We start from the raw sequence: 27,940 nt of genomic DNA on the forward strand, positions 1-27,940 counted from the left end.
CCCTTTCCGCTGGTGCTTATTTAAAATAAACCTCATGGTTAAAACAACAGCCTCCTTCATAGCCCTGCAGCCAGGTGTCCCATGTAGTCCCTTATACTATGCCATTTTCCTCCCTCCCCACCAACCTAATTCAGTTGCTCCTGAATTTATCCAGTTAATTAATTCAGTGTTGGAATCCTAGCTGGTGGATATTTGATACTGGTTGCCTAGCGCTGGTTGCTAGGAGGCCGGGGGCATCTTCTGACTGCACATTCCGCGTTGCAGCTGTTGAAGCAGCTGAGGCAGACGGGACCCCAGCGCGGCTCAACATGGCCGTCAACCTGCCCGGCTACTTCAAGACCTACTACAGGGAGAACCTGCAGGACCTCCTGGTGTGAGTGCTGCCTCTTCCTTTGCCTTCGCTCCTCGGTTTGGCAGCGGCGTCGAGCGGTGGCACCGGCTGCCTGTGCGCGATGCCTCCTCACCGGGGCGGGGGGGGGCGCTGTCTGTGTCGGCAGGAAGGTGCCCTCGGCGGGGGACGAGCTCCTGGCCCCGGCCACGCGCCTGCTGGAGAAGAGACGGGAGGCGGCCGAGGTTCACCAGGCCATGGAGGCGCAGAGGGAGGTGCGGTGACCTCATTTAACCCCTCTCCCTCAGTGCAGTGTTAATGTACTGGAGTGTCCAGTCAGTCAGTGTGTCTGTATGAACCCCTCTCTCTCAGTGCAGTGTTAATGTACTGGAGTGTCCAGTCAGTGTGTCTGTATGAACCCCTCTCTCTCAGTGCAGTGTTAATGTACTGGAGTGTCCAGTCAGTGTGTCTGTATGAACCCCTCTCTCTCAGTGCAGTGTTAATGTACTGGAGTGTCCAGTCAGTGTGTCTGTATGAACCCCTCTCTCTCAGTGCAGTGTTAATGTACTGGAGTGTCCAGTCAGTCAGTGTGTCTGTATGAACCCCTCTCTCTCAGTGCAGTGTTAATGTACTGGAGTGTCCAGTCAGTGTGTCTGTATGAACCCCTCTCTCTCAGTGCAGTGTTAATGTACTGGAGTGTCCAGTCAGTCAGTGTGTCTGTATTAACCCCTCTCTCTCAGTGCAGTGTTAATGTACTGGAGTGTCCAGTCAGTCAGTGTGTCTGTATTAACCCCTCTCTCTCAGTGCAGTGTTAATGTACTGGAGTGTCCAGTCAGTGTGTCTGTATGAACCCCTCTCTCTCAGTGCAGTGTTAATGTACTGGAGTGTCCAGTCAGTGTGTCTGTATGAACCCCTCTCTCTCAGTGCAGTGTTAATGTACTGGAGTGTCCAGTCAGTCAGTGTGTCTGTATTAACCCCTCTCTCTCAGTGCAGTGTTCATGTACTGGAGTGTCCAGTCAGTCAGTGTGTCTGTATGAACCCCTCTCTCTCAGTGCAGTGTTAATGTACTGGAGTGTCCAGTCAGTCAGTGTGTCTGTATGAACCCCTCTCTCTCAGTGCAGTGTTAATGTACTGGAGTGTCCAGTCAGTCAGTGTGTCTGTATTAACCCCTCTCTCTCATTTCACGAATCGCTCCGATAAACCCGCAGCAGGGTTACCAGCTCATCGGTCAGTTCCAAGACATTTCAGCCCTACAGAGCTTCTGGTTTACAGCAGCTCGCAAATGTCTTCATTAGCCTTCGTTGACAAAGTGCAGCTAGTGAGCACTGCTGTCCGGCAGCGCTGCGGCCCTGGGCTCGACTCCTGGGGTGCTGTCCGTGTGGAGTTTGCGTGTCCTCCCCGTGGTCATGTGGGTGCGTCCTCTGGCGGCTCCAGTTTCCTCCTGCAGACGGGAGACGTGCTGGCGGGTGAGGTGGCCTTGGGGGGGACTGGCCCTGGCGTCAGTGTGTGTCCCGTGACGGACAGGTGTCCCCCTCCGGGGTGTGTCCTGCCTTGTGCCCAGTGCTTGCTGGGATAGGCTCCACCCGGGGTTCGTTCTGGTCCGTCGGCCCTGCCTTCCTTCAGACGCACGGGGAGGTGAACGTCAGTAATGTAGGACGAGACTGGACCAGGGGCGCACCGGGGCGCCGACAGAAACATCGGTGGAGAGAGGAGTCGATGACGGGGCTGCCCTGCCTCTTCGGGAACCCCGCGCGGCGTCACCGTACTGCCCGCGCACGAGGTGTCCGCCCTCATCACGCGTCTCCCTGCTCAGGAGTTTGAGCTCTCACTGCGGACCCTGCGCGTGCGCAGAGACGAGCTGAGGGAGAAGGAGGTCCGGATGAAGGAGTACCTGCGCAAGTTTGACAACTTTCTCAAGGTCAGGAAAACATAGATACAGTCTGTATGAACCCCCCTCTCTCTCAGTGCAGTGTTAATGTACCGGAGTGTCCAGTCAGCGTGTCTGTATGAACCCCTCTCTCTCAGTGCAGTGTTAATGTACTGGAGTGTCCAGTCAGTGTGTCTGTATGAACCCCTCTCTCTCAGTGCAGTGTTAATGTACTGGAGTGTCCAGTCAGTGTGTCTGTATTAACCCCTCTCTCTCAGTGCAGTGTTAATGTACCGGAGTGTCCAGTCAGCGTGTCTGTATGAACCCCTCTCTCTCAGTGCAGTGTTAATGTACTGGAGTGTCCAGTCAGTGTGTCTGTATGAACCCCTCTCTCTCAGTGCAGTGTTAATGTACTGGAGTGTCCAGTCAGTGTGTCTGTATTAACCCCTCTCTCTCAGTGCAGTGTTAATGTACTGGAGTGTCCAGTCAGTGTGTCTGTATGAACCCCTCTCTCTCAGTGCAGTGTTAATGTACTGGAGTGTCCAGTCAGTGTGTCTGTATGAACCCCTCTCTCTCAGTGCAGTGTTAATGTACTGGAGTGTCCAGTCAGTGTGTCTGTATTAACCCCTCTCTCTCAGTGCAGTGTTAATGTACTGGAGTGTCCAGTCAGTCAGTGTGTCTGTATGAACCCCTCTCTCTCAGTGCAGTGTTAATGTACTGGAGTGTCCAGTCAGTCAGTGTGTCTGTATGAACCCCTCTCTCTCAGTGCAGTGTTAATGTACTGGAGTGTCCAGTCAGTGTGTCTGTATGAACCCCTCTCTCTCAGTGCAGTGTTAATGTACCGGAGTGTCCAGTCAGCGTGTCTGTATGAACCCCTCTCTCTCAGTGCAGTGTTAATGTACTGGAGTGTCCAGTCAGTCAGTGTGTCTGTATGAACCCCTCTCTCTCAGTGCAGTGTTAATGTACTGGAGTGTCCAGTCAGTGTGTCTGTATGAACCCCTCTCTCTCAGTGCAGTGTTAATGTACTGGAGTGTCCAGTCAGTGTGTCTGTATTAACCCCTCTCTCTCAGTGCAATGTTAATGTACTGGAGTGTCCAGTCAGTCAGTGTGTCTGTATGAACCCCTCTCTCTCAGTGCAGTGTTAATGTACTGGAGTGTCCAGTCAGTGTGTCTGTATGAACCCCTCTCTCTCAGTGCAGTGTTAATGTACCGGAGTGTCCAGTCAGCGTGTCTGTATGAACCCCTCTCTCTCAGTGCAGTGTTAATGTACTGGAGTGTCCAGTCAGTCAGTGTGTCTGTATGAACCCCTCTCTCTCAGTGCAGTGTTAATGTACTGGAGTGTCCAGTCAGTGTGTCTGTATGAACCCCTCTCTCTCAGTGCAGTGTTAATGTACTGGAGTGTCCAGTCAGTGTGTCTGTATTAACCCCTCTCTCTCAGTGCAGTGTTAATGTACTGGAGTGTCCAGTCAGTCAGTGTGTCTGTATGAACCCCTCTCTCTCAGTGCAGTGTTAATGTACTGGAGTGTCCAGTCAGTGTGTCTGTATTAACCCCTCTCTCTCAGTGCAGTGTTAATGTAATGGAGTGTCCAGTCAGTCAGTGTGTCTGTATGAACCCCTCTCTCTCAGTGCAGTGTTAATGTACCGGAGTGTCCAGTCAGCGTGTCTGTATGAACCCCTCTCTCTCAGTGCAGTGTTCATGTACTGGAGTGTCCAGTCAGTGTGTCTGTATTAACCCCTCTCTCTCAGTGCAGTGTTAATGTACTGGAGTGTCCAGTCAGTGTGTCTGTATGAACCCCTCTCTCTCAGTGCAGTGTTAATGTACTGGAGTGTCCAGTCAGTGTGTCTGTATTAACCCCTCTCTCTCAGTGCAGTGTTAATGTACTGGAGTGTCCAGTCAGTGTGTCTGTATTAACCCCTCTCTCTCAGTGCAGTGTTAATGTACTGGAGTGTCCAGTCAGTCAGTGTGTCTGTATGAACCCCTCTCTCTCAGTGCAGTGTTAATGTACTGGAGTGTCCAGTCAGTGTGTCTGTATTAACCCCTCTCTCTCAGTGCAGTGTTAATGTACTGGAGTGTCCAGTCAGTGTGTCTGTATTAACCCCTCTCTCTCAGTGCAGTGTTAATGTACTGGAGTGTCCAGTCAGTGTGTCTGTATTAACCCCTCTCTCTCAGTGCAGTGTTAATGTACTGGAGTGTCCAGTCAGTCAGTGTGTCTGTATGAACCCCTCTCTCTCAGTGCAGTGTTAATGTACCGGAGTGTCCAGTCAGCGTGTCTGTATGAACCCCTCTCTCTCAGTGCAGTGTTCATGTACTGGAGTGTCCAGTCAGTGTGTCTGTATGAACCCCTCTCTCTCAGTGCAGTGTTAATGTACTGGAGTGTCCAGTCAGTGTGTCTGTATTAACCCCTCTCTCTCAGTGCAGTGTTAATGTACTGGAGTGTCCAGTCAGTGTGTCTGTATTAACCCCTCTCTCTCAGTGCAGTGTTAATGTACTGGAGTGTCCAGTCAGTCAGTGTGTCTGTATGAACCCCTCTCTCTCAGTGCAGTGTTAATGTACTGGAGTGTCCAGTCAGTCAGTGTGTCTGTATGAACCCCTCTCTCTCAGTGCAGTGTTAATGTACCGGAGTGTCCAGTCAGTGTGTCTGTATGAACCCCTCTCTCTCAGTGCAGTGTTAATGTACTGGAGTGTCCAGTCAGTCAGTGTGTCTGTATGAACCCCTCTCTCTCAGTGCAGTGTTAATGTACTGGAGTGTCCAGTCAGTCAGTGTGTCTGTATGAACCCCTCTCTCTCAGTGCAGTGTTAATGTACTGGAGTGTCCAGTCAGTGTGTCTGTATTAACCCCTCTCTCTCAGTGCAGTGTTAATGTACTGGAGTGTCCAGTCAGTCAGTGTGTCTGTATGAACCCCTCTCTCTCAGTGCAGTGTTAATGTACTGGAGTGTCCAGTCAGTCAGTGTGTCTGTATGAACCCCTCTCTCTCAGTGCAGTGTTCATGTACTGGAGTGTCCAGTCAGTCAGTGTGTCTGTATGAACCCCTCTCTCTCAGTGCAGTGTTAATGTACTGGAGTGTCCAGTCAGCGTGTCTCTCTCAGGACAGTGAGATGAAACGCCAGCGGGCCGTGCGGAAGGCCGCGCAGGAGCGTGAGCTGGCGAGCCGGAAGCAGACGGACCTGTGCGCGCTGCGGGAGGAGATGGCGGCCCTGCGGCAGGAGAGGGACAGGCTGGAGCGGCGGGTGCAGAGGAACGCCTGCTATCCGCGGTACCTGGAGAGAGTGGTGCAGGGCTCTGACCAGGTGCGCGCCGACCCCGTGGTGGAAACCAGTCTCTGGCGTCCGCGGGGCTGGGAGAGAGGCCGGTGTTTCTGTTGTTTGGAAAGAGAGGGGTTCACTGGCCTGCTTGATTACAGTGTCACAGTGTCACTTCACCCCTCATACCTGGCGATCCTGGCAATGTTACTGTGTCCAGTTTGCTCTGATTGTGCTTTGAAATGCCCTCATCAGTGCTGATATCAAACAGCCTTGCAGCTCCCCTCTGTCGCAGACGCCGATGAGCAGCGGTGGCTCTCTCAGTTCCAGGAGGTGCGCCAGGTCATGTCCCGCTACGACACGCTGGTGCTGACCCGCGAGGACCTGCTGCAGACGGCCCAGGAGAACCAGGAGAGCACCGAACGGGCCCGGGCCCACCTGGCCCGGTTCACCGAGCAGAGTAACGACACCATCATGCAGTACAACAACATCCTGGCACTGCTGCAGAGCAAACTGGACAAAGCCAGGACAGAGAGCCTGCTCTGGGTAAGACAGAGACACAGAGAGACAGAGAGCATGCTCTGGGTAAGACAGAGACACAGAGAGACAGAGAGCCTGCTCTGGGTAAGACAGAGACACAGAGAGACAGAGAGCATGCTCTGGGTAAGACAGAGACACAGAGAGACAGAGAGCCTGCTCTGGGTAAGACAGAGACACAGAGACAGAGAGCATGCTCTGGGTAAGACAGAGACACAGAGAGACAGAGAGCATGCTCTGGGTAAGACAGAGACACACAGAGACAGAGAGCATGCTCTGGGTAAGACAGAGACACAGAGAGACAGAGAGCATGCTCTGGGTAAGACAGAGACACAGAGACAGAGAGCATGCTCTGGGTAAGACAGAGACACAGAGAGACAGAGAGCATGCTCTGGGTAAGACAGAGACACAGAGAGACAGAGAGCATGCTCTGGGTAAGACAGAGAGACACAGAGCATGCTCTGGGTAAGACAGAGACACAGAGAGACAGAGAGCATGCTCTGGGTAAGACAGAGACACAGAGACAGAGAGCATGCTCTGGGTAAGACAGAGACAGAGAGGCACAGAGTGCATGCTCTGGGTAAGACAGAGACACAGAGAGACAGAGAGCATGCTCTTGGTAAAACAGAGAGACAGAGAGCATGCTCTGGGTAAGACAGAGACACAGAGAGACAGAGAGCATGCTCTGGGTAAGACAGAGACACAGAGAGACAGAGAGCCTGCTCTGGGTAAGACAGAGACACAGAGAGACAGAGAGCCTGCTCTGGGTAAGACAGAGACACAGAGACAGAGAGCATGCTCTGGGTAAGACAGAGACACAGAGAGACAGAGAGCATGCTCTGGGTAAGACAGAGACACAGAGACAGAGAGCATGCTCTGGGTAAGACAGAGACACAGAGAGACAGAGAGCATGCTCTGGGTAAGACAGAGACACAGAGAGACAGAGAGCATGCTCTGGGTAAGACAGAGAGACACAGAGCATGCTCTGGGTAAGACAGAGACACAGAGAGACAGAGAGCCTGCTCTGGGTAAGACAGAGACACAGAGAGACAGAGAGCCTGCTCTGGGTAAGACAGAGAGACACAGAGCATGCTCTGGGTAAGACAGAGACACAGAGAGACAGAGAGCCTGCTCTGGGTAAGACAGAGACACAGAGAGACAGAGAGCATGCTCTGGGTAAGACAGAGACACAGAGAGACAGAGAGCATGCTCTGGGTAAGACAGAGACACAGAGACAGAGAGCATGCTCTGGCTAAGACAGAGACACAGAGACAGAGAGCATGCTCTGGGTAAGACAGAGACACAGAGAGACAGAGAGCATGCTCTGGGTAAGACAGAGACACAGAGAGACAGAGAGCATGCTCTGGGTAAGACAGAGAGACACAGAGCATGCTCTGGGTAAGACAGAGACACAGAGAGACAGAGAGCATGCTCTGGGTAAGACAGAGACACAGAGAGACAGAGAGCATGCTCTGGGTAAGACAGAGACACAGAGAGACAGAGAGCCTGCTCTGGGTAAGACAGAGAGACACAGAGCATGCTCTGGGTAAGACAGAGACACAGAGAGACAGAGAGCATGCTCTGGGTAAGACAGAGAGACACAGAGCATGCTCTGGGTAAGACAGAGACACAGAGAGACAGAGAGCATGCTCTGGGTAAGACAGAGACAGAGAGGCACAGAGTGCATGCTCTGGGTAAGACAGAGACACAGAGAGACAGAGAGCATGCTCTGGGTAAGACAGAGACACAGAGACAGAGAGCATGCTCTGGGTAAGACAGAGACACAGAGAGACAGAGAGCCTGCTCTGGGTAAGACAGAGACACAGAGAGACAGAGAGCATGCTCTGGGTAAAACAGAGACACAGAGAGACAGAGAGCATGCTCTGGGTAAGACAGAGACACAGAGAGACAGAGAGCCTGCTCTGGGTAAGACAGAGACACAGAGAGACAGAGAGCCTGCTCTGGGTAAGACAGAGACACAGAGACAGAGAGCATGCTCTGGCTAAGACAGAGAGACACAGAGCATGCTCTGGGTAAGACAGAGACACAGAGAGACAGAGAGCCTGCTCTGGGTAAGACAGAGACACAGAGACAGAGAGCATGCTCTGGGTAAGACAGAGACACAGAGAGACAGAGAGCCTGCTCTGGGTAAGACAGAGACACAGAGAGACAGAGAGCCTGCTCTGGGTAAGACAGAGACACAGAGAGACAGAGAGCATGCTCTGGGTAAGACAGAGACACAGAGAGACAGAGAGCCTGCTCTGGGTAAGACAGAGACACAGAGAGACAGAGAGGCTGCTCTGGGTAAGACAGAGACACAGAGAGACAGAGAGCATGCTCTGGGTAAGACAGAGACACAGAGACAGAGAGCATGCTCTGGGTAAGACAGAGACACAGAGAGACAGAGAGCATGCTCTGGGTAAGACAGAGACACAGAGACAGAGAGCATGCTCTGGGTAAGACAGAGAGACAGAGACAGAGAGCATGCTCTGGCTAAGACAGAGAGACACAGAGCATGCTCTGGGTAAGACAGAGACAGAGAGGCACAGAGTGCATGCTCTGGGTAAGACAGAGACACAGAGAGACAGAGAGCATGCTCTGGGTAAGACAGAGACACAGAGAGACAGAGAGCATGCTCTGGGTAAGACAGAGACAGAGAGGCACAGAGTGCATGCTCTGGGTAAGACAGAGACACAGAGAGACAGAGAGCATGCTCTGGGTAAGACAGAGACACAGAGACAGAGAGCATGCTCTGGGTAAGACAGAGACACAGAGACAGAGAGCATGCTCTGGGTAAGACAGAGACAGAGAGGCACAGAGTGCATGCTCTGGGTAAGACAGAGACACAGAGAGAAAGAGAGCATGCTCTTGGTAAAACAGAGAGACAGAGAGCATGCTCTGGGTAAGACAGATAGACAGAGAGACAGAGAGCATGCTCTGGGTAAGACAGAGACAGACAGAAAGAGGCAGAAAACAATGTCTGCACACCGACTGGACACTAAAATACCTTCATACTGGGAGACAATGAGTGGACACTACAGTACACTGAAACAGTGGAGACAGTGACTGGACAATATAGTACACTGGTCCCGAGAAGACAGAGGGTTGATACAGTCTTCACTCCTTTTCCATCCACCTCCAGGAGTCCAGATGGGCTCACATCCAGAACACCGCAGCCAAGAAGACCCTGCTGCTGGGGACAATAAAGATGGCCACCCTGAACCTGTACCAGACCGTGTGCAAGAGGGCCCGGGACACTGGGGAGGAGCCCATCGCCCTGGAGGACACCCCCCGACAGCTGCAGAAGGTACTGCACCCCCCCTCCCTCCTCTTCAATAGTCAGGGTACCAGCCGGTCTTCGTCTCTCAGCCCCTGTGGTAGTGATCAACTAAGACTGGACAAGATCGGACAGTGGAGACAGGACAGGTCTGCGCTGCCTCTGAACTGCCATGGCTTGGGCTGTTTGGACAGCTGATCGGTTTTGGGACAGGTGTGCGATAGGGCAGCTTGAACACAGCAGCCACAGGAAGGAGAGAGGTCGGTGGGGCGGAGCGGTGGCTCTGTGGCTCAGGATCTGTGTCTGTGACTGGAAGGTTGCTGGTTCAAATCCCACAGCTGGCAGAGGAATCCTACTCTGTTGGGCCCCTGAGCGAGGCCCTTAACCCCAGCTGCTCCAGGGGTGCTGTATAAATGGCTGACCCTGCGCTCTGACCCCCAGCTTCTTGCCCTGTCTGTGTGTCTCATGGAGAGCAAGCTGGGGTCTGTGAAAAGATGAATTCCTAATGCAAGAGATTGTAGATGGCCAATAAAGCAACATTATCATTATTATTATTATTATTATGAAACTGAGGCGCAGCTGCCTGCTGATTCCCTCTTCCCGTCCATTCCAGATCCAGACCTATCTCACGGATCTGATGTCCGTCTGGGAGGAACTAAGCAAACCTGACAGCCAGGCTGGGACCACAACGCACGGCTCACATAGATAGGCTGGCTGCCCCTCGCGCGCCACAAACACACACCCGACAGTCTGCGCTGCCACCTGCTGTTGGGTTCATCACATTACAGCAGGAAAATATCCTCCCCCAACATGGCAAATAAAGATTTACTGTTTGGATAACAAGGGGTGGGATTTGTATTTCATTTTTGTTCTCATGATTTCTTACACGCAGTACGAGCTTGACGTGGTCGAGTGGTTTCTGAAAAAGGCAGAAGAAATCGAAAAATGCGTCAATTAAAATTAAAAACTTCATTTTGTGGAACAATACTGGTTTGGGAGGGTATATTCAGGGTCCTCAGAGTCCTGCCACAGGGCCGAATTCCCAAATCAAAACAAGCTTTTTAGTAACTAAACACCTTTAGTCGTGTAAGACGTTTATGCAGCTGTCCTAAAGTCAACTGCCTGTTCTCTAACAGGGAACCCAGAGCCTATACTGGCAAGTAACTGGTGCAGGGCACAACCTGGGTGGGGCACCAGTCCCCCGCAGGGCACACACAGACACACACGCACACCAGAGCCAATTTTGTCCCAGAAGCCCATTAACCCACCAGCCTGTCTTTGGACTGTGGTCGACAGATCTAACCTTAGCATCTGGAGGAAACCCACACGAACACCCGGAGAATATCCCAGCTGCATGCAGATAACTCCACAGGACCCGAATCCAGGGCACCGGCACTGCTCCCCACCCTGCTTCACGCCCAGTGTCATCCCCCCTGGCAGACTACACTGCTCTTGAATCAGGCCTCGCCGTGACTCCTGGAATTCGAGTTCTGATCCTGAGTCTCGTTTCACCCGCGACGGGGCAGGTGGCCGAGGGGCTGGAGGAAGGCTAGATCCTCTCCTCGCGGGAGGAGGAAGGGGCAAAGCCGACATTCCTGCCTCCTGGGATTCAGCCGGCAGTGTGGGCGCCAGGGAGGCGGTCGGATCTGTGTCTTCAACTTTCTGAACCACTGCTGCTCTTTTTTAAGCAAAGCACATTCGCCAAACGTGAAAAGGAACCAGGATGTTTGTTTTTTTAAAGGGGCACTATAATAACCTAATAATAATAATAATAATAATAATAATAATAAACAACTTTATTTTATATAGCGCCTTTAAAGGTGGCTTCTCCTACAGAATGAGAACAACAATAGATAAAAAGAATACACAAGATAAAACACAATTTCAATACACAGAGGAGACCGTGGATGGTGGTACTAAGAAGAGCAGAGGGGTGAAGAGTGGAACCAGTTCAGTAAAGGCTCTTCTGAAGAAGAGGGTTTTGAGTCTGGATTTGAAGGAGTTTAGAGAAGGTGACTCTGATATCCCTGGGGAGAGAGTTCCAGAGCCTGGGGGCATCACAGGAGAAGGCCCTGTCACCCCTACAATGTAGATGGGCTTGGGGGACAGTAAGGAGACCAGAATTAGAAGAGCGAAGGTTGCGAGGTGGGGAGTAGGGCGATAATAGTTCAGACAGGTACTGAGGTGCCAAGCCATGCAGAGCCTTATAGGTGAGCATGAGGATTTTAAAGTCCACACGGAATTTGACCAGAAGCCAGTGCAAGGACTCCAGGATAGGAGTAATGTGAACACTTGCACTAGACCTGGTCAGGATTCTGGCTGCTGAATTTTGGACATACTGGAGTTTGTTCAAAGTAGATTTAGATACCCCAGCGAGTAGAGCATGACAGTAGTCAATTCGAGAGAACACAAATGTGTTGATCAGCTTTTCAGCCACAGTTAATGATAGCATAGGGCGTAGTCTAGCGATATTTCTGATGGTGAAAAAAAGATGTTTTGACAATATGCTGCACATGTGGGTCGAATGTTAAGCCAGAATCAAATATCACGATGTACAAAGTTGACACAGTTCATAACACATCCGAGATCCAGCTCTGGAGAGTCTATCATCTCACACATGCAGACCGCTGCAATATTGGAAAATATTTTTATTTTCACTTGACAGAAGTTCTGTGAAAATGTCATGATCCACGTGTTTGTATCCACAGGTGTCTTATATGCAAACGTGAAACGATGAGCTCACAGTCCTTTTATTTGTGCATTCCTTAGTCAGTCCTGGTGTGGAATACAGCGGGGACACACCCTGCCCTGTGAAGACACAGATACAGCTGCCCTTGTTAAGTCATCATGTTTCTCCCAGGTGAAGTCGTGTCTTTTGCATTGCGCACTGTAATGTCCCAGGACGAGTTTGCATGTCAAGCTCCAGGCTGTCACCCCTCCAGCAAACAGCACAAACGATGAAACCCACCACAGTCCTGGTTGCTTTTCATGTTACCAGATTTGCTTTGCATAAAAAAAAGCAAAATCAGTTCAGAAAGTTCAGGTTCCTGCGGTTTCATCACCCACCTCAGGATCGAGCCCAGGCCTCCAGCATAGCTCAACAGGGGGTCTTGCCTACTGAGCTAGCGAAGACTTCCTTCAGCACAGATCTGCGGCTCAGCTACTGTGACATGGTAAAAGTTTACAAACACGCTGAAAAAGAAAGGAAACACATACATAAACAAACAACTTGCAGACATTGAGGAGTCACCAAATCAGAACTGTTTCTGGGAGAAGTGGAACATTTTAAATAAATCAAAACCAGAAGAATTGGCCATCCAAAATGGAACAATCTGGCAAACATACTTTGAAAATCTCTATCAAAAGCTCCCAAATACAAATCAATCAGACCAAAACACTATTTATGAAAAACTCGAAATTTTGGATTGGCTCTTAAAGACAACCAAAACCCCTTAGACTCCCCAATCACTGAGCAGGAGCTACTGGACAAACTCCAGGCCCTCAGACCACACGAAGCCTGTGGCCAAGATGGAGTCAACAATGAGATGCTGAGACACAGCAGCCCAAAGTTGCAACAAGCCCTGCTCAAACTCCTCAATCTCATCATGACAGCTGGATGTTTCCCCGAGGCCTGGAACCAAGGACTGATCACGCCCATCTATAAGAGTGGAGATAAACTCGATCCCAACAACTACCGGGGCATCTGTGTGAACAGTAACCTGGGGAAGGTATTCTGCAGTATCCTGAACACACGAATACTGGCCTTCCTTTTCTGAACACAATGTCCTGAGCAAGGGTCAGATTGGCTTCTTACCAGATCACCGCACATCTGATCACATTTACACCCTACACACACTGATAGACAAACACGTCCACCAAAAACACAAAGGAAAAATTTTTGCCTGCTTTGTCAATTTCAAAAAAGCATTTGACTCGATTTGCCATGAAAGATTGTTTTATAAACTACTCCAAAGTGGCATAGGGGGCAAAGTGTACAACTTAATTAAATCAATATATTCAGGGAGCAAATGTGCAGCGAAAAGTGGAAACAAAAGGACCACATTCTTCACCCAAGGCCGTGGGGTGAGACAGGGCTGCAGCCTGAGCCCAACACTGTTCAATATCTATATCAACGAATTAGCAGGAATGTTGGAGCAGTCTGCAGCTCCTGGTCTCACACTACACGACACAGAAATCAAGTTCCTGCTCTACGCAGATGACCTGGTCCTGCTGTCGCCCACAGAACAGGGGCTGCAGCAGAACCTGGCACTGCTGGAGCAATACTGTCAGACCTGGGCACTGACAGTCAATCTGGACAAGACCAGAGTTATGGTTTTCCAGAAGAAAGCCAGACCTCAGGGAAACAGGTACAAATTCACACTGAACAACAACACATTGGAGCACACATCCAGCTACACATATCTCAGTCTCACCATCAGCTCATCTGGGAGTTTTGACCTGGCAGTGAAGGCACTGAGGGAGAAGGCACTCAGGGCTTTCTACGCAATAAGAAGGAGGCTCTTCAACATCAACCCACCAACAAGAATCTGGCACCAAATATTTGAAAGTGTAATCCAACCCATTGCCCTATACTGCAGTGAAGTGTGGGGTCCCCTCACAGACCAGGAGTACACTCAATGGGACAAACACCCCACAGAAACTCTGCACATGGAGATCTGTAGAAACATCCTCCGTGTGCAGAGAAAGACACCTAACAACAGGTGCAGGGCCGAATTAGGCCAGTACCCACTATTGATAAACATACAGAAAAGAATATTAAAGTACTGGCTACACCTAAAAACCAGTGACCAAAATTCCTACTACCACAAAGCCCTGCTGAGCCAAGAGCTGAGCCCAAAACAGAGCCCCCTGAGCCAGCTGGCCCTGAGTTGTGGTGCTCTAGCAGTGCTGACCTGAGCCACACCGACACTAACCAGCCTCAGGACAGCACTGCTAGAGCACCACAACTCAGACTCAACCACATCACAGCACAGATCAAACAGCAATATCTCCCACACTGGGACACACACACACAAACACAACATAAACTGGAATGCTACAGAACCCTAAACAGACAATACACACTAGCCGAATATTTGACCAAGATAAGAAACAGCAAACAGAAACAGACCCTGATGAAGTACAGGCTCAGTGACCACAGTCTGGCCACAGAAACTGGGCGACACAGGCAGACCTGGCTGCCCAGAGAGGACAGGCTCAGTGACCACAGCCTGGACACAGACAGACCTGACTGTCCAGAGAGGACAGCCTCAGTGACCACAGCCTGGACACAGAAACTGGACACAGACAGAATTGGCTGCCCAGAGAGGACAGCCTCAGTGACCACAGCCTGGACACAGAAACTGGGCGACACAGACAGACCTGACTGTCCAGAGAGGACAGCCTCAGTGACCACAGCCTGGACACAGAAACTGGGCGACACAGGCAGACCTGGCTGTCCAGAGAGGAGAGGCTGTGCTCCCACTGCCAGCGGGGAGAAATAGAGACAGAGGTGCACTTCCTACTGCACTGTGACGGATACTCTGGGATTAGAGAAACATTCTTCCCTAAATTCAGAAATCTAGTCCCAGAGTTCCCACATCTGCCAGAATCACAACGGGTCCCAATCCTACTGGGAGGGGGAAGAGGGAACTTAAATGAACTGGCAGCCCAGTATGTGATCTCCTGTCATAGTCTGAGGAACAGTGAGTCTGTCTCCCAATAATGCTCCATCTGTCTACAGTATATGCAAATATTTTATGATATGTCTTTGTTGTAAATGTCTGTAGACATTATTTTACTTTTTTAGTTGTTTTGTTTCATGCGAATTTTATTATTTTTATTTGCTTTGGCAACATCTGTTGTAACCATCGGTCATGCTAATAAAGCACCGATTTTCGATTTTTAAGAACTTTATTTTCTTTTCACAAAAAATACAGGGCATCACAAATTAGAAGGCTTTACATTAATATACATACTTAGAACAGTATATATGATCACATCTCATTACATTTTGACACGGTACCAGTTACATAGCAACAATTCCTTTTGTTCTGGTGCAAATCACATTCTTTACTTAAACATGATCATGTTTTTCACAGCATCTTGAGATATTGACCTATGCCCTCTATTTCCCAGAGATTTTCTGCTTCCTCCCTCCCGTCTCTCCACAGATGTCTGAGGTAATAGCTCTCTCGGGTGATGAACAGGGCAAGGCTACCTGCTGCCTTGACTGGGGCACCTTGAATTTAATTCTATTGAAATCTGGGAAAAAATAACCGGAAATACCGAGCAACACACTGGGGTCTATTCGGATAGGTACACAGGTAGAGGGTGGCAATTGGGCACAAGTATAACAGGGGTACGAAACCAGGGAACTATTTACACGAAGCTGGGCGATCTCACCAGACTGTACGCCCGTTTAGCAGTGGGTCAGCCGCACTGGTCAGCGGCTCTCCTCGGCCCCGCCCTGGCCACCACTACTTCATTATTATTATTATTATTATTATTATTATTATTATTACTTAATAATAATAAGCCGCTCTTCGGCCGCAGCGCCAGGCGAGGGCGCTACAATATTGTTCCCGGTGTCTCGAATCCACACGAAGTCCGTGTGATGGTAAACGTTATTCTCTCGTTTGCAAAATTTGACATACACACGCTTAGAGTAAAACAGAATCCGCAAGCTTTAAAAAATGTTCTAACTCATTCAAGCTGTACTGTAATTCACTGAAAATATTAAAAAATAAGACTGGTGAGTTGGTCACCAAACGTCTTTAAGCACAAACTTACTGAATGTAACCTCTAACACCACATAACCTCTGTACTACGGACAAAGTGTTTTCTTCCCCGTTTCATCCACTTGTTGCTCCTTGTTGTGTCGTGTTGAGACATCTGTACATTCGTATGTATGTGACCTAGTGGTGAATAGCTGTCTGTTATGCCAAATCCACTAGATGGCGCTGCCTCTTAGATCGCGGTGTGTCTTGGTTCCTGCCCGTTAATTTCAGCGTTCTGCGCAGTGACTTACAGTTTAAAAAAACCCGACATTTCTGCAGAGAGTTGGAACGGTAAATACTGCGTTGTTTCCCTATTTACACCCTAAATGAGGTCTCAAATCAAATGTATTGACGAGTATAAAGGGGTATTTCATAGGATTGAGGCACGATTAGCAAGATGGATATTAGATTTTAACCGAGCGGACTGAGGCCGTATCCAGTTTCTAGACATCTACTCGGGCGAGGAGTAACTGTTTACTCATTTGTAAGTAATGTGTTTCACACGTTCCTTGCTTTTTATGTTCCTTTATTATTTACAGAGACTTATGTTTAGTTCTGAAATGGGTACAGCACCGTTTGTTAAGTGTATGCAATGGTAAGTCTTATACTAATTATCGTTGTAATGTAGTTCTCAGTGAGGGTAGAGCTGAGAGGTGACCTATTTCTGCACAAGCTGCGCGGTGAGTTGTTTACATTTCTACTGTAATGTAATTTATTTTTTGTTCAGTGTAGATGCAATTTTGTAACGGTTAGATGGAATGTTGAAACTGTAAAACTAAAATATGTTTTTTTTATTTCTTCCCTCATGGTGGAAAGAGCCACTACCGCAATTTGTGTAGGCAAAAATAGTGTAACGCATACGGCCTCCATTGCAGGTGGCGAGAGCCGCTTCCCAGCGCGGTGACGTCACCGCCCTTCCCTGCGGGCTGACGGGAGATTTCCCTTTGGCTCAAGAGGCTGGGTCCCTGTTGAGTGACGCCGGAGACCTGGGTTCGAGTCCCCGCCGGTGGGGGGTTGACCTCAGGCGGCAGCGGCAAGGCGCCCATGTGAACTCCGAAGAGTTACAATATCATTATATGTCATTTCTTCTGTTTTTTTTAAAATTATTTTCCAAACTAACAAAACAGATCAGACACCATACTTACCTGGAAATAAAGAACCCCAAAAATAGGTTTGTGTCCTGTGCTGGTTATTCTTTGCCAGACTACATGTATAAACCCCCGTTTGTTGCATTTTCCCTTTTCGTATTTAAATAAAAAATCTTTTTTAAAAAACCTCTTTCCTTCGTTTCCTCTGTGGCGCGGTAGTCGTGCGCACATGAACACGCCCGGCGTCATCTCCGGCAGCGAGACCCAGACGTGACGGTGCTGACAGCCCGTGTCTTCATGTGATCAGCCGCTCGCTCACAGGCTGCCGCGCGCACGTCCAGACGCGGTCACGTGTGAACCTGGTTCGCCCGGAGCCCGGAGGCCTGCTGGCGCCCCAGGAGCTCTCTGTGCGCGCGGCCACCGTGACGCGAAGGGACCGGAGGAAAAGGCGAGCTCGTGCGCAGGGGTGAAAGACAGCGAGGGGACGATGGAGTTATGTCACAGTTATGCTGTCTTTTAAACCTCGCCTGTGCGCTTCTCCTGGGCTCGATCCCCTGTTTTTGGTTGCACCTCAGGATGACCTCAGTGCTGCTTGTCTGTGCACCCGCACACTCTATCAGGCAGCAAAGCCAAGTTCCTCTGGCGGTTTCCTTCTCACTGAAGCTTTGTCTTCTCGCACTCTCACAGAGGTTTCTGAATGATCAGTGTGGAAATAAGCAGACGTGTAAATATGTCAGTCTCAAGGCATTCCCACGATCCCTGCTTATCGTAATTAACAAAGTGATGCACGGAAATCATTGTTGAAGGGAATTACAGAAAACAGATGAAATTAAGTAAAAGATAAAGAACAAATGCACTCAATAGCAAGGGAGGTGAGATGAGTTATTAATGATCTCGATCAGTCATCTCAGCACATAGCTTTGGCACAATCTATGGGTACTTTGCCCTTGAGTTGTGAAGCTTTTAGATTCTGTGGGTCCTTTATGCAGATCGCTCAGCTGGAGGACTTCTGTAGGAGCACCATTATTTAAAAGATTTCCAAAACTATAGCTTTCGTAGAAAAAGTGAGAGTATCTTCACGCATTCCTCTTCATTATACTTCACACTTAGTTTAAACTACTGAGTGAAGTAGGTTTGAAACACAGAGGAAGGGGCAGCTCTTTAGCCGGTTGTGGGCCTGTGGGTCAACTTCAACAACTGTCCAACTGTGTTCTTGATTATTATATTTGGGCTTCTTTAAAAACAACAGGGTTTATTTCTAAAGAAGGATTTAAACCAGATTGATTTATTATTAACTACAGTAGCTAGACTGAGTGAATGGCCTCCTGTTGTTTGTAACCTTTCTAATGGTTTCAGATTCCAGGCACTATTGATAAGTAAACAGCCACCCCATACTGCACAGCACAGCATAATAGCTGTGTCTGAAAATCAAGAAAACAGGAAAGAAAAGTAAAAGTTCATCATCACATGTCACAGCCCCTTTCAAATGTGAGCATCACAGAAACAGTGAAAAATACTGTACAGTAACTCGGCAAAAAGTTTCACCCTGAGCTAAATGTTGATTCTCATAGAAAGAGGGTGCCTGGTGTTTCCTTTCCACATCTTAGAAACACAGCTAATTCAGAATGTCCACTCCAGATTAAGAACATTCAAAGAATTGAATTGTTCTAATGATCTGACTAGAACACAGAAGCACAATCACATCATCCACGTCCTGGCTTCACTGCACTGGCTTCTCATATGACACCACATACAGTACATCTCAAGGCTCAGTGCTCACATACGAAGATAGCTTAGCCACCTAAGTGATCTTACGTTTCCGTAAGCATCACTAACACTGTTCCGGTCAAAGGATGCAGTGTATCTCAAAACCCGTCAAATTAACAGAAATGTGCAGGTGGCAGAGCTTTCAGTCACACAGCCCTTAAACTGGGGAATGACTTACCGAACCTTGTTAAGGATGATCCATCTGTATCAGCCTCTTAATCGAACCTGAGACCATACTGTATTCTCTCTCACCACTGACCACCTGATCTCCACAGAGCTCGTATCTACAGCTGCTCTACCCATCCTGTATCTCTCTCACCACTGACCACCTGATCTCCACAGAGCTCATATCTACAGCTCCTCTACCCATCCTGTATCTCTCTCACCACTGACCACCTGATCTCCACAGAGCTCGTATCTACAGCTCCTCTACCCATCCTGTATCTCTCTCACCACTGACCACCTGATCTCCACAGAGCTCATATCTACAGCTGCTCTACCCATCCTGTATCTCTCTCACCACTGACCACCTGATCTCCACAGAGCTCGTATCTACAGCTCCTCTACCCATCCTGTATTCTCTCTCACCACTGACCACCTGATCTCCACAGAGCTCGTATCTACAGCTCCTCTACCCATCCTGTATTCTCTCTCATCACTGACCACCTGATCTCCACAGTCATTGGTATAGAATACAGCGTGGGGCCCACCCTGCCCTCTGAAGACACAGATACGACAGATACGACAGCGAACGCGCCACCGGAGAAAATACAGCCCCTAGCCAGAGAGAGAGAGAGGGCTTCCCGTGGAGAATTCCTCAGAGGTGCGTCTGAGTCACACGGTGCCTTGAGAGTATATTGTAACGAACGGCCGACATACAGGTTTTGTTATTTACACACCACACATAAAAATGGAGACAGAATATTAAGACAGATACAGGAATAGACACTTCACAGCCAGGGGAATTCACAAGTATAAAAGCTGAAAATGATACTTTTTACATATGTCCACTGTATGTCTTGCCTTTTGATTCTTTACATTTCTAGTAGGATTTAAATACAACAGGAACTGCCGGCATACGGGCTGTACGAGCTGGTTACAGCGCGGTGACGCCACTGCCCTCTGCTCCTCTGCTCCTCTGCGCGTAACAGGGATGCTGGCCGCCGGGGCGGACGGAGGTCTTCTCTAACTCAGCCGGCAGGACCCCTGTCGAGCGACGCCGGGGACCCGGGCTCGATCCTGAGGCGGGGGACGAGACCGCAGGAACCCGAACTCGCTGCGCTGTGAAAACCTGCTGATCGCGAAGCACTGCGCTTCTCTGGGGGTTAATGGGAGAGCTGCGTGAAGGTGCCCCCCTACAGACAGCACAAACGATGAAGCCCACCTCATTCCTTAGTGCTGTGTTTGTGCCGTTGAAAGTAGCGTTTGTGCTGCTCTCGTTCCTGAGATATAGCGCCTTGTTTCTCCGGTGATCACGTGACCAGGCACGGTGACTTTGACCTCCAGTGACCCCGTCTGCCGAGTTCAAGCGCTGTGCCGCTGGTGCGAGAGGAACTGTTCTGCAGTTTCGTTCCTCTGTTTGCCCGGGTGTGGGATGGCGGTGGACTTTGTATTTAATAGCAGTATCTTCTGTGTGTTTGTGTGAACAGGAAAATGACATTTGTCTCCAATATCATACCCGAATCAGGAGAGTTGCTGGTGTAGCCTTAAAAGGCGAACATGAGCCAGCTACTGCATGTTCTTACAAAGAGGCTTTAAGGAGCATCTCTCAGTATCCTGGAGCTGTGTCCTTTATAGAAATCTGAAGAAGTGATCAGTTGACCCAGGAAGTTCATAACTCAACTGCAAAACGTTGGGAACTCTACCGTCTCACAGATGCAGACCGATGTAGAAATATTGGAAAAGATTTTTATTTTCAATTATTGTTCTATTTAAAATAACCGAACATATATCTAAGGTCTTAAAAGTCCGTCATTATCCATGTCTTCGTATTTGCAGTGCTCTTACGTGCAAACAAATGTGATCACTTGCGCTAGACCTGGTCAGGATTCTGACTGCTGAATTTTGGACATACAGGAGTGTGTTCAATGTGGATTTAGATACCCCAGCGAGTAGGGCATTACAGTAGTCATGCTGTACCTGAAGAAGGCTCCACGGCCGAAACGTTGTGTTTTCTTTCTTCTTTTTTTCAGCATGGAATAAACCTATTACTTGTTCCATTACAGTAGTCAATTCGAGAGAACACAAATGTGTTGATCATTAAGTCATCATGTTTCTCCCAGGTGAAGTCATGTCTTTTGCATTGCGCACTGTAATGGTCCAGGACGAGTTTGCTAGTCAAGCTCCAGGCTGTCACCTCTCCAGCAAACAGCACAAACGATGAAACTCAACACAGTCCTGGTTCCTTTTCATGTTCCCAGATATGCTTTGCATAAAAAAGAGCTTTAAAAGTCTTTTTAAATGTGGCTCGACAGACAGGTCGGATCTTCCGGATGCCTCGACAGACAGGTAGGATTCCTGTGTTTGTTTAAGAAGGAGACAATGCGAAACTGATCACTTCTTCAGATTTCTAAAAAGGACACCGCTCCAGGATACTGAGAGATGCTCCTTAAAGCCTCTGTGTAAGAACATGCAGTTGCTGGCTCATGTTCGCTTTTTAAGGCTTCACCCACAACTCTCCTGATTCGGGTATGATATTGGAGACAAATGTCATTTTCCTGTTCACACAAACACACAGACGATACTGCTATTAAATACAAAGTCCACCGCCATCCCACACCCGGGCAAACAGAGGAACGAAACTGCAGAACAGTTCCTCTCGCACCAGCGGCACAGCGCTTGAACTCGGCAGACGGGGTCACTGGAGGTCAATGTCACCGTGTGTGGTCACGTGATCACCGGACAAACAAGGCGCTATATCTCGGGAACGAGAGCAGCACAAACTCTACTTTCAACGGCACAAACACAGCACTAAGGAATGAGGTGGGCTTCATCGTTTGTGCTGTCTGTAGGGGGGCACCTTCACGCAGCTCTCCCATTAACCCCCAGAGAAGCGCAGTGCTTCGCGATCAGCAGGTTTTCACAGCGCAGCGAGTTCGGGTCCCTGCGGTCTCGTCCCCCGCCTCAGGGGTCTTGCCGGCTCAGTTAGAGAAGACGTCCGTCCGCCCCGGCGGCCAGCATCCCTGTTACGCGCAGAGGAGCAGGGGAGCAGAGGGCGGTGGCGTCACCGCGCTGTAACCAGCTCGTACAGCCCGTATGCCGGCAGTTCCTGTTGTATTTAAATCCTACTAGAAATGTAAAGAATCAACAGGCAAGACATACAGTGGACATGTGTAAAAAGTATCATTTTCAGCTTTTATACTTGTGAATTCCCCTGGCTATGAAGTGTCTATTCCTGTATCTGTTTTAATATTCTGTCTCCTATTTTATAATAATAATAATAAACTTTATTTTATATAGTGCCTTTAAAGGTGGCTTCTCAAAGCGCTTTACAGGATGACAACAACAATAAATAAAAAGAAATGCACAAGATAAAACACAATTTCAATACACAGAGGAGACCGTGGATGGTGGTACTAAGAAGAGCAGAGGGGTGAAGAATGGAACCAGTTCAGTAAAGGCTCTTCTGTAGAAGAGGGTTTTGAGTCTGGATTAGAAGGAGTTTAGAGAAGGTGACTCTCTGATATCCTTGGGGAGAGAGTTCCAGAGCCTGGGGGCATAACAGGAGAGGACCCTGTCACCCATAGAATGTAGATGGGCTTGGGGGACAGTTAGAAGACCAGAATTAGAAGAGCGAAGGTTGCGAGGTGGGGAGTAGGGCGATAATAGTTCAGACAGGTACTGAGGTGCCAAGCCATGCAGAGCCTTATAGGTGAGCATGAGGATTTTAAAGTCCACACAGAATTTGACCAGAAGCCAGTGCAGGGACTCCAGGACAGGAGTAATGTTATCATTTGCGCTAGACCTGGTCAGGATTCTGGCTGCTGAATTTTGGACATACTGGAGTTTGTTCAAAGTAGATTTAGTGACCCCAGCGAGTAGAGCATTACAGTAGTCAATTCGAGAGAACACAAATGTGTTGATCAGCTTTTCAGCCACAGTTAGTGATAGCATAGGGCGTAGTCTAGACATATTTCTGAGGTGATAAAAAGATGTTTTGACAGTATGCTGCACATGTGGGTCGAATGTTAAGTCAGAATCGAATATAACCCCAAGGTTTTTCAATTTAGATTGAAGCTCAAGTACAGAACCATCTACAGATAGGGTTACAGGACTGGCTTTATGAAGTAGATGGGTGGTACCAATAAGCAAGACTTCAGTCTTGTCGCAGTTAAGATGAAGGAAATTTTGAGTCATATAAATTTTTATGTCAGAGATGCAATTAGAATAGAGACAGCCACATCAGTGTCAGGTTTGGTATGGATGTATATTTGAGTATCATCAGCGTAGAAATGAAAGCTGAGGCCATGTCATCTTAAAAGCTGAACAAGAGGGAACATGTAAATGCTGAAAAGCAAGGGGCCCAGTATTGAGCCCTGAGGAACACCAGACTTAACAAGACCAATTTCAGACCTATACCCATTAAGAGACAAATTGACAGCGATCAGTGAGGGAATACGTGAACCAGTTGAGAGCAGTGTCAGAAACTCCAAACACACTCTCAAGATGAGAGAGTAAGATGTCATGGTCAACAGTGTCAAAAGCAGCACTGAGATCAAGAAGGATGAGTATAGAAAGAGAACCAGAATCAGCAGCTATTAGAAGATCGTTGGTGACTTTCCAGAATTTTTGCAAGAAAGTGTAAGTTGGAGATGGAGCAAAAATTGTTAAGGTTTTTGTATGCGTGGTGTGTAAATAAAAAAACCTGTTTGTCGGCTGTTCGTTACAATATACTCTCAAGGTGCCATGTGACTCAGACACACCGCTGAGGAATTCTCCACGGTGAGCCCCCTCTCTCTCTCTGGCGAGGGGCTGTATTTTCTCCGGTGGCGCTCACTGTTCTGTTGAACCCAGCACCCGGGAGCCGGGACCGCAGGAAAGTTCGCTCGAAGTTCGAATACGCAACTGGCCCGTCAGCAGCGTTTTCACCACACCTCCCAGTGCCTCGTGTGTCAGGTACATTGTGAATGTGTTCACAGCCTTCACTTTGTCGTTTTTCTGCCATTTTTTCCTTAACCTCGCACAAATCTTGTGCTGTCAGTGTCTTTTATAAGGGAAACACATGAACCTTTAAACTAAACGCAAGTTTAAAGACCGCGACTTGTAAACATTTTCACAAACTTTACATGATCATATCACTGAGCGAATTGTCTTTTTCTGAACCTCAGGTTTCTGATTGATGCGTAATTACGCACAACCTGGAACACTGGGGGACCGCTATGTACACATGTTCACAGTGTGAGAAATACTGCTCGATACGGGTTCATGTGAACAGCCCGTATATGACCATAGGAACGCAGAACAGCACAGAAACAATCTCAAAGTAGGCTCCAGTTGTCCAGACTGTAAGCACGAGGATAATGCTTTATTTTATTTCTGAAAGCCTTTCTTTATGTCCTGTTTTCATTCAGGTAAAGATCAACTATATATGCAATACTGCTGACAGCAGGAATCCTCTTCTGTATTCAACAGCTATTTAAAAAACAGAACCCATGATGTACAAACCAAGTGTTTCACACAAAAGACTGACTTTTCAAAGCTTTGCGTTGTGAAACTCGATGTCTTGTAGATTTGTTTCATATGGCACCATTAGACAGGCAGTGCACGGGGATAGGGGTGGCTGTTCACAAGTCAGTCGTGTTCAAACCACAACCCTCACAATGGTGCAACCAAAAGTTTTACACACTAGGCAGAGACCCTTGACCTCTCTCAGTCGTGCACTCGAATGTGAATCTCTTCTGCAATGTTTTATGATTTTTTCAATACGGCACCATTGGACAGGAGATACACAGGGATAAGGGGGTGCTGTTTTTGGAGGTGAGCTTGCTCAGCCCCCCTATAACGTCATAGGGGAACTGGACCGGTCTCATTCCTTAGTGCTGTGTTTGTGCCGTTGAAAGTAGAGTTTGTGCTGCTCTCGTTCCTGAGATATAGCGCCTTGTTTCTCCGGTGATCACGTGACCAGGCACGGTGACTTTGACCTCCAGTGACCCCGTCTGCCGAGTTCAAGCGCTGTGCCGCTGGTGCGAGAGGAACTGTTCTGCAGTTTCGTTCCTCTGTTTGCCCGGGTGTGGGATGGCGGTGGACTTTGTATTTAATAGCAGTATCGTCTGTGTGTTTGTGTGAACAGGAAAATTACATTTGTCTCCAATATCATACCCGAATCAGGAGAGTTGTGGGTGAAGCCTTAAAAAGCGAACATGAGCCAGCAACTGCATGTTCTTACACAGAGGCTTTAAGGATCATCTCTCAGTATCCCGGAGCGGTGTCCTTTTTAGAAATCTGAAGAAGTGATCAGTTTCGCATTGTCTCCTTCTTAAACAAACACAGGAATCCTACCTGTCTGTCGAGGCATCCGGAAGATCCGACCTGTCTGTCGAGCCACATTTAAAAAGACTTTTAAAGCTCTTTTTTATGCAAAGCATATCTGGGAACATGAAAAGGAACCAGGACTGTGTTGAGTTTCATCGTTTGTGCTGTTTGCTGGAGAGGTGACAGCCTGGAGCTTGACAGGCAAACTCGTCCTGGGCCATTACAGTGTGCAATGCAAAAGACATGACTTCACCTGGGAGAAACATGATGACTTAACAAGGGCAGCTGTATCTGTGTCTTCACAGGGCAGGGTGTGTCCCCACTGTATTCCACACCAGGACTGACTAGGAATGCACAAATAAAAGGACTGTGAGCTCATCGTTTCACGTTTGCATATAAGACACCTGTGGATACAAACACGTGGATCATGAAATTTTTCAAAGAACTTCTGTCATGTGAAAATAAAAATATTTTCCAATATTGCCGCGGTCTGCATGTGTGAGATCGTAGACTCTCCAGTGTTGGTTCTCGGATGTGTTATGAACTGTGTCAACTTTGTACACCGTGATATTCGATTCTGGCTTAACATTCAACCCACATGTGCAGCATATTGTCAAAACATCTTTTTTTCACCTCAGAAATATCACTAGACTACGCCTTATGCTATTACTAACTGTGCCTGAAAAGCTGATCAACACATTTGTGTTCTCTCGAATTGACTACTGTCATGTTCTACTCGTTGGGGTATCTAAATCTACTCTGAACAAACTCCAGTATGTCCAAAATTCAGCAGTCAGAATCCTGACCAGGTCTAGCGCAAGTGATCACATTTATTTGCACGTAAGAGCACTGCAAATACGATGACATGGATAATGACGGACTTTTAAGACCTTAGATATATGTTCGGTTATTTTAAATAGAACAATAATTGAAAATAAAAATCTTTTCCAATATTTCTACATCGGTCTGCATCTGTGAGACGGTAGAGTTCCCAACGTTTTGCAGTTGAGTTATGAACTTCCTGGGTCAACTGATCACTTCTTCAGATTTCTATAAAGGACACAGCTCCAGGATACTGAGAGATGCTCCTTAAAGCCTCTTTGTAAGAACATGCAGTAGCTGGCTCATGTTCGCCTTTTAAGGCTACACCAGCAACTCTCCTGATTCGGGTATGATATTGGAGACAAATGTCATTTTCCTGTTCACACAAACACACAGAAGATACTGCTATTAAATACAAAGTCCACCGCCATCCCACACCCGGGCAAACAGAGGAACGAAACTGCAGAACAGTTCCTCTCGCACCAGCGGCACAGCGCTTGAACTCGGCAGACGGGGTCACTGGAGGTCAAAGTCACCGTGTGTGGTCATGTGATCACCGGAGAAACAAGGCGCTATATCTCAGGAACGAGAGCAGCACAAACTCTACTTTCAACGGCACAAACACAGCACTAAGGAATGAGGTGGGCTTCGCGGTAAAGGGTGTTAAATCGTGTGAGGTTCCGCGTCCAGACGAAAGCTTTGAAACAGCTTGAACCCTCAACTGCTGTACGTCCCTGGTGGTCCTCACACCACCTTTTCAAAACACGGGCTCGCCCGATCAAGGGGGCGGTGTCTGAACCGGCATGACGTTCAGGTGTGAACAAGTCCCCCCGTTGACGCGTTGCCGCGTTGGCGCCTGGGGTTTGTGCAGCTCCGGAGCTGAGCGAGCCGTGCTCCCGCCGGCGGGGCTCCGGGCTGGCCGGGGCGGAGAGGATGTATTTTAAACACCGCCATTGACCCCGATAAAATCTTATTCTTCTGCAGCTGTTGCAACCCTTGAGGAGCTGTAGATACGAGCTCTGTGGAGATCAGGTGGTCAGTGGTGAGAGAGAATACAGGATGGGTAGAGGAGCTGTAGATACGAGCTCTGTGGAGATCAGGTGGTCAGTGGTGAGAGAGATACAGGATGGGTAGAGGAGCTGTAGATACGAGCTCTGTGGAGATCAGGTGGTCAGTGGTGAGAGAGAATACAGGATGGGTAGAGGAGCTGTAGATACGAGCACTGTGGAGATCAGGTGGTCAGTGGTGAGAGAGATACAGGATGGGTAGAGGAGCTGTAGATAGGAGCTCTGTGGAGATCAGGTGGTCAGTGGTGAGAGAGATACAGGATGGGTAGAGGAGCTGTAGATATGAGCTCTGTGGAGATCAGGTGGTCAGTGGTGAGAGAGAATACAGGATGGGTAGAGGAGCTGTAGATACGAGCTCTGTGGAGATCAGGCGGACAGTGGTGAGAGAGAATACAGGATGGGTAGAGGAGCTGTAGATACGAGCTCTGTGGAGATCAGGTGGTCAGTGGTGAGAGAATACAGGATGGGTAGAGGAGCTGTAGATATGAGCTCTGTGGAGATGAGGTGGTCAGTGGTGAGAGAGAATACAGGATGGGTAGAGGAGCTGTAGATAGGAGCTCTGTGGAGATCAGGTGGTCAGTGGTGAGAGAGATACAGGATGGGTAGAGGAGCTGTAGATACGAGCTCTGTGGAGATCAGGTGGTCAGTGGTGAGAGAGATACAGGATGGGTAGAGGAGCTGTAGATACGAGCTCTG

The 27,940-nt window shown here is 48.6% G+C and overlaps 1 protein-coding gene across 1 annotated transcript; it reads left to right on the top strand.

Annotated features, from left to right (window-relative positions):
* Positions 1–308: 308 nt before the first annotated feature.
* On the top strand, positions 309–10,088 carry LOC148834143 (coiled-coil domain-containing protein 42-like). Its single transcript, XM_088916743.1, has 7 exons — positions 309–373; positions 498–603; positions 2,142–2,246; positions 5,284–5,484; positions 5,761–5,982; positions 9,116–9,280; positions 9,864–10,088. Exons 1-7 carry the CDS (start codon positions 309–311, stop codon positions 9,957–9,959), a joined length of 960 nt encoding a protein of 319 aa, XP_088772869.1. The 3' UTR covers positions 9,960–10,088.
* The last annotated feature ends 17,852 nt before the right edge of the window (positions 10,089–27,940 follow it).

This window comes from Atractosteus spatula, chromosome 5, assembly GCF_055471065.1.
Source record: "Atractosteus spatula isolate fAtrSpa1 chromosome 5, fAtrSpa1.hap1, whole genome shotgun sequence".
Classification (NCBI taxonomy): Eukaryota; Metazoa; Chordata; class Actinopteri; order Semionotiformes; family Lepisosteidae; genus Atractosteus; species Atractosteus spatula.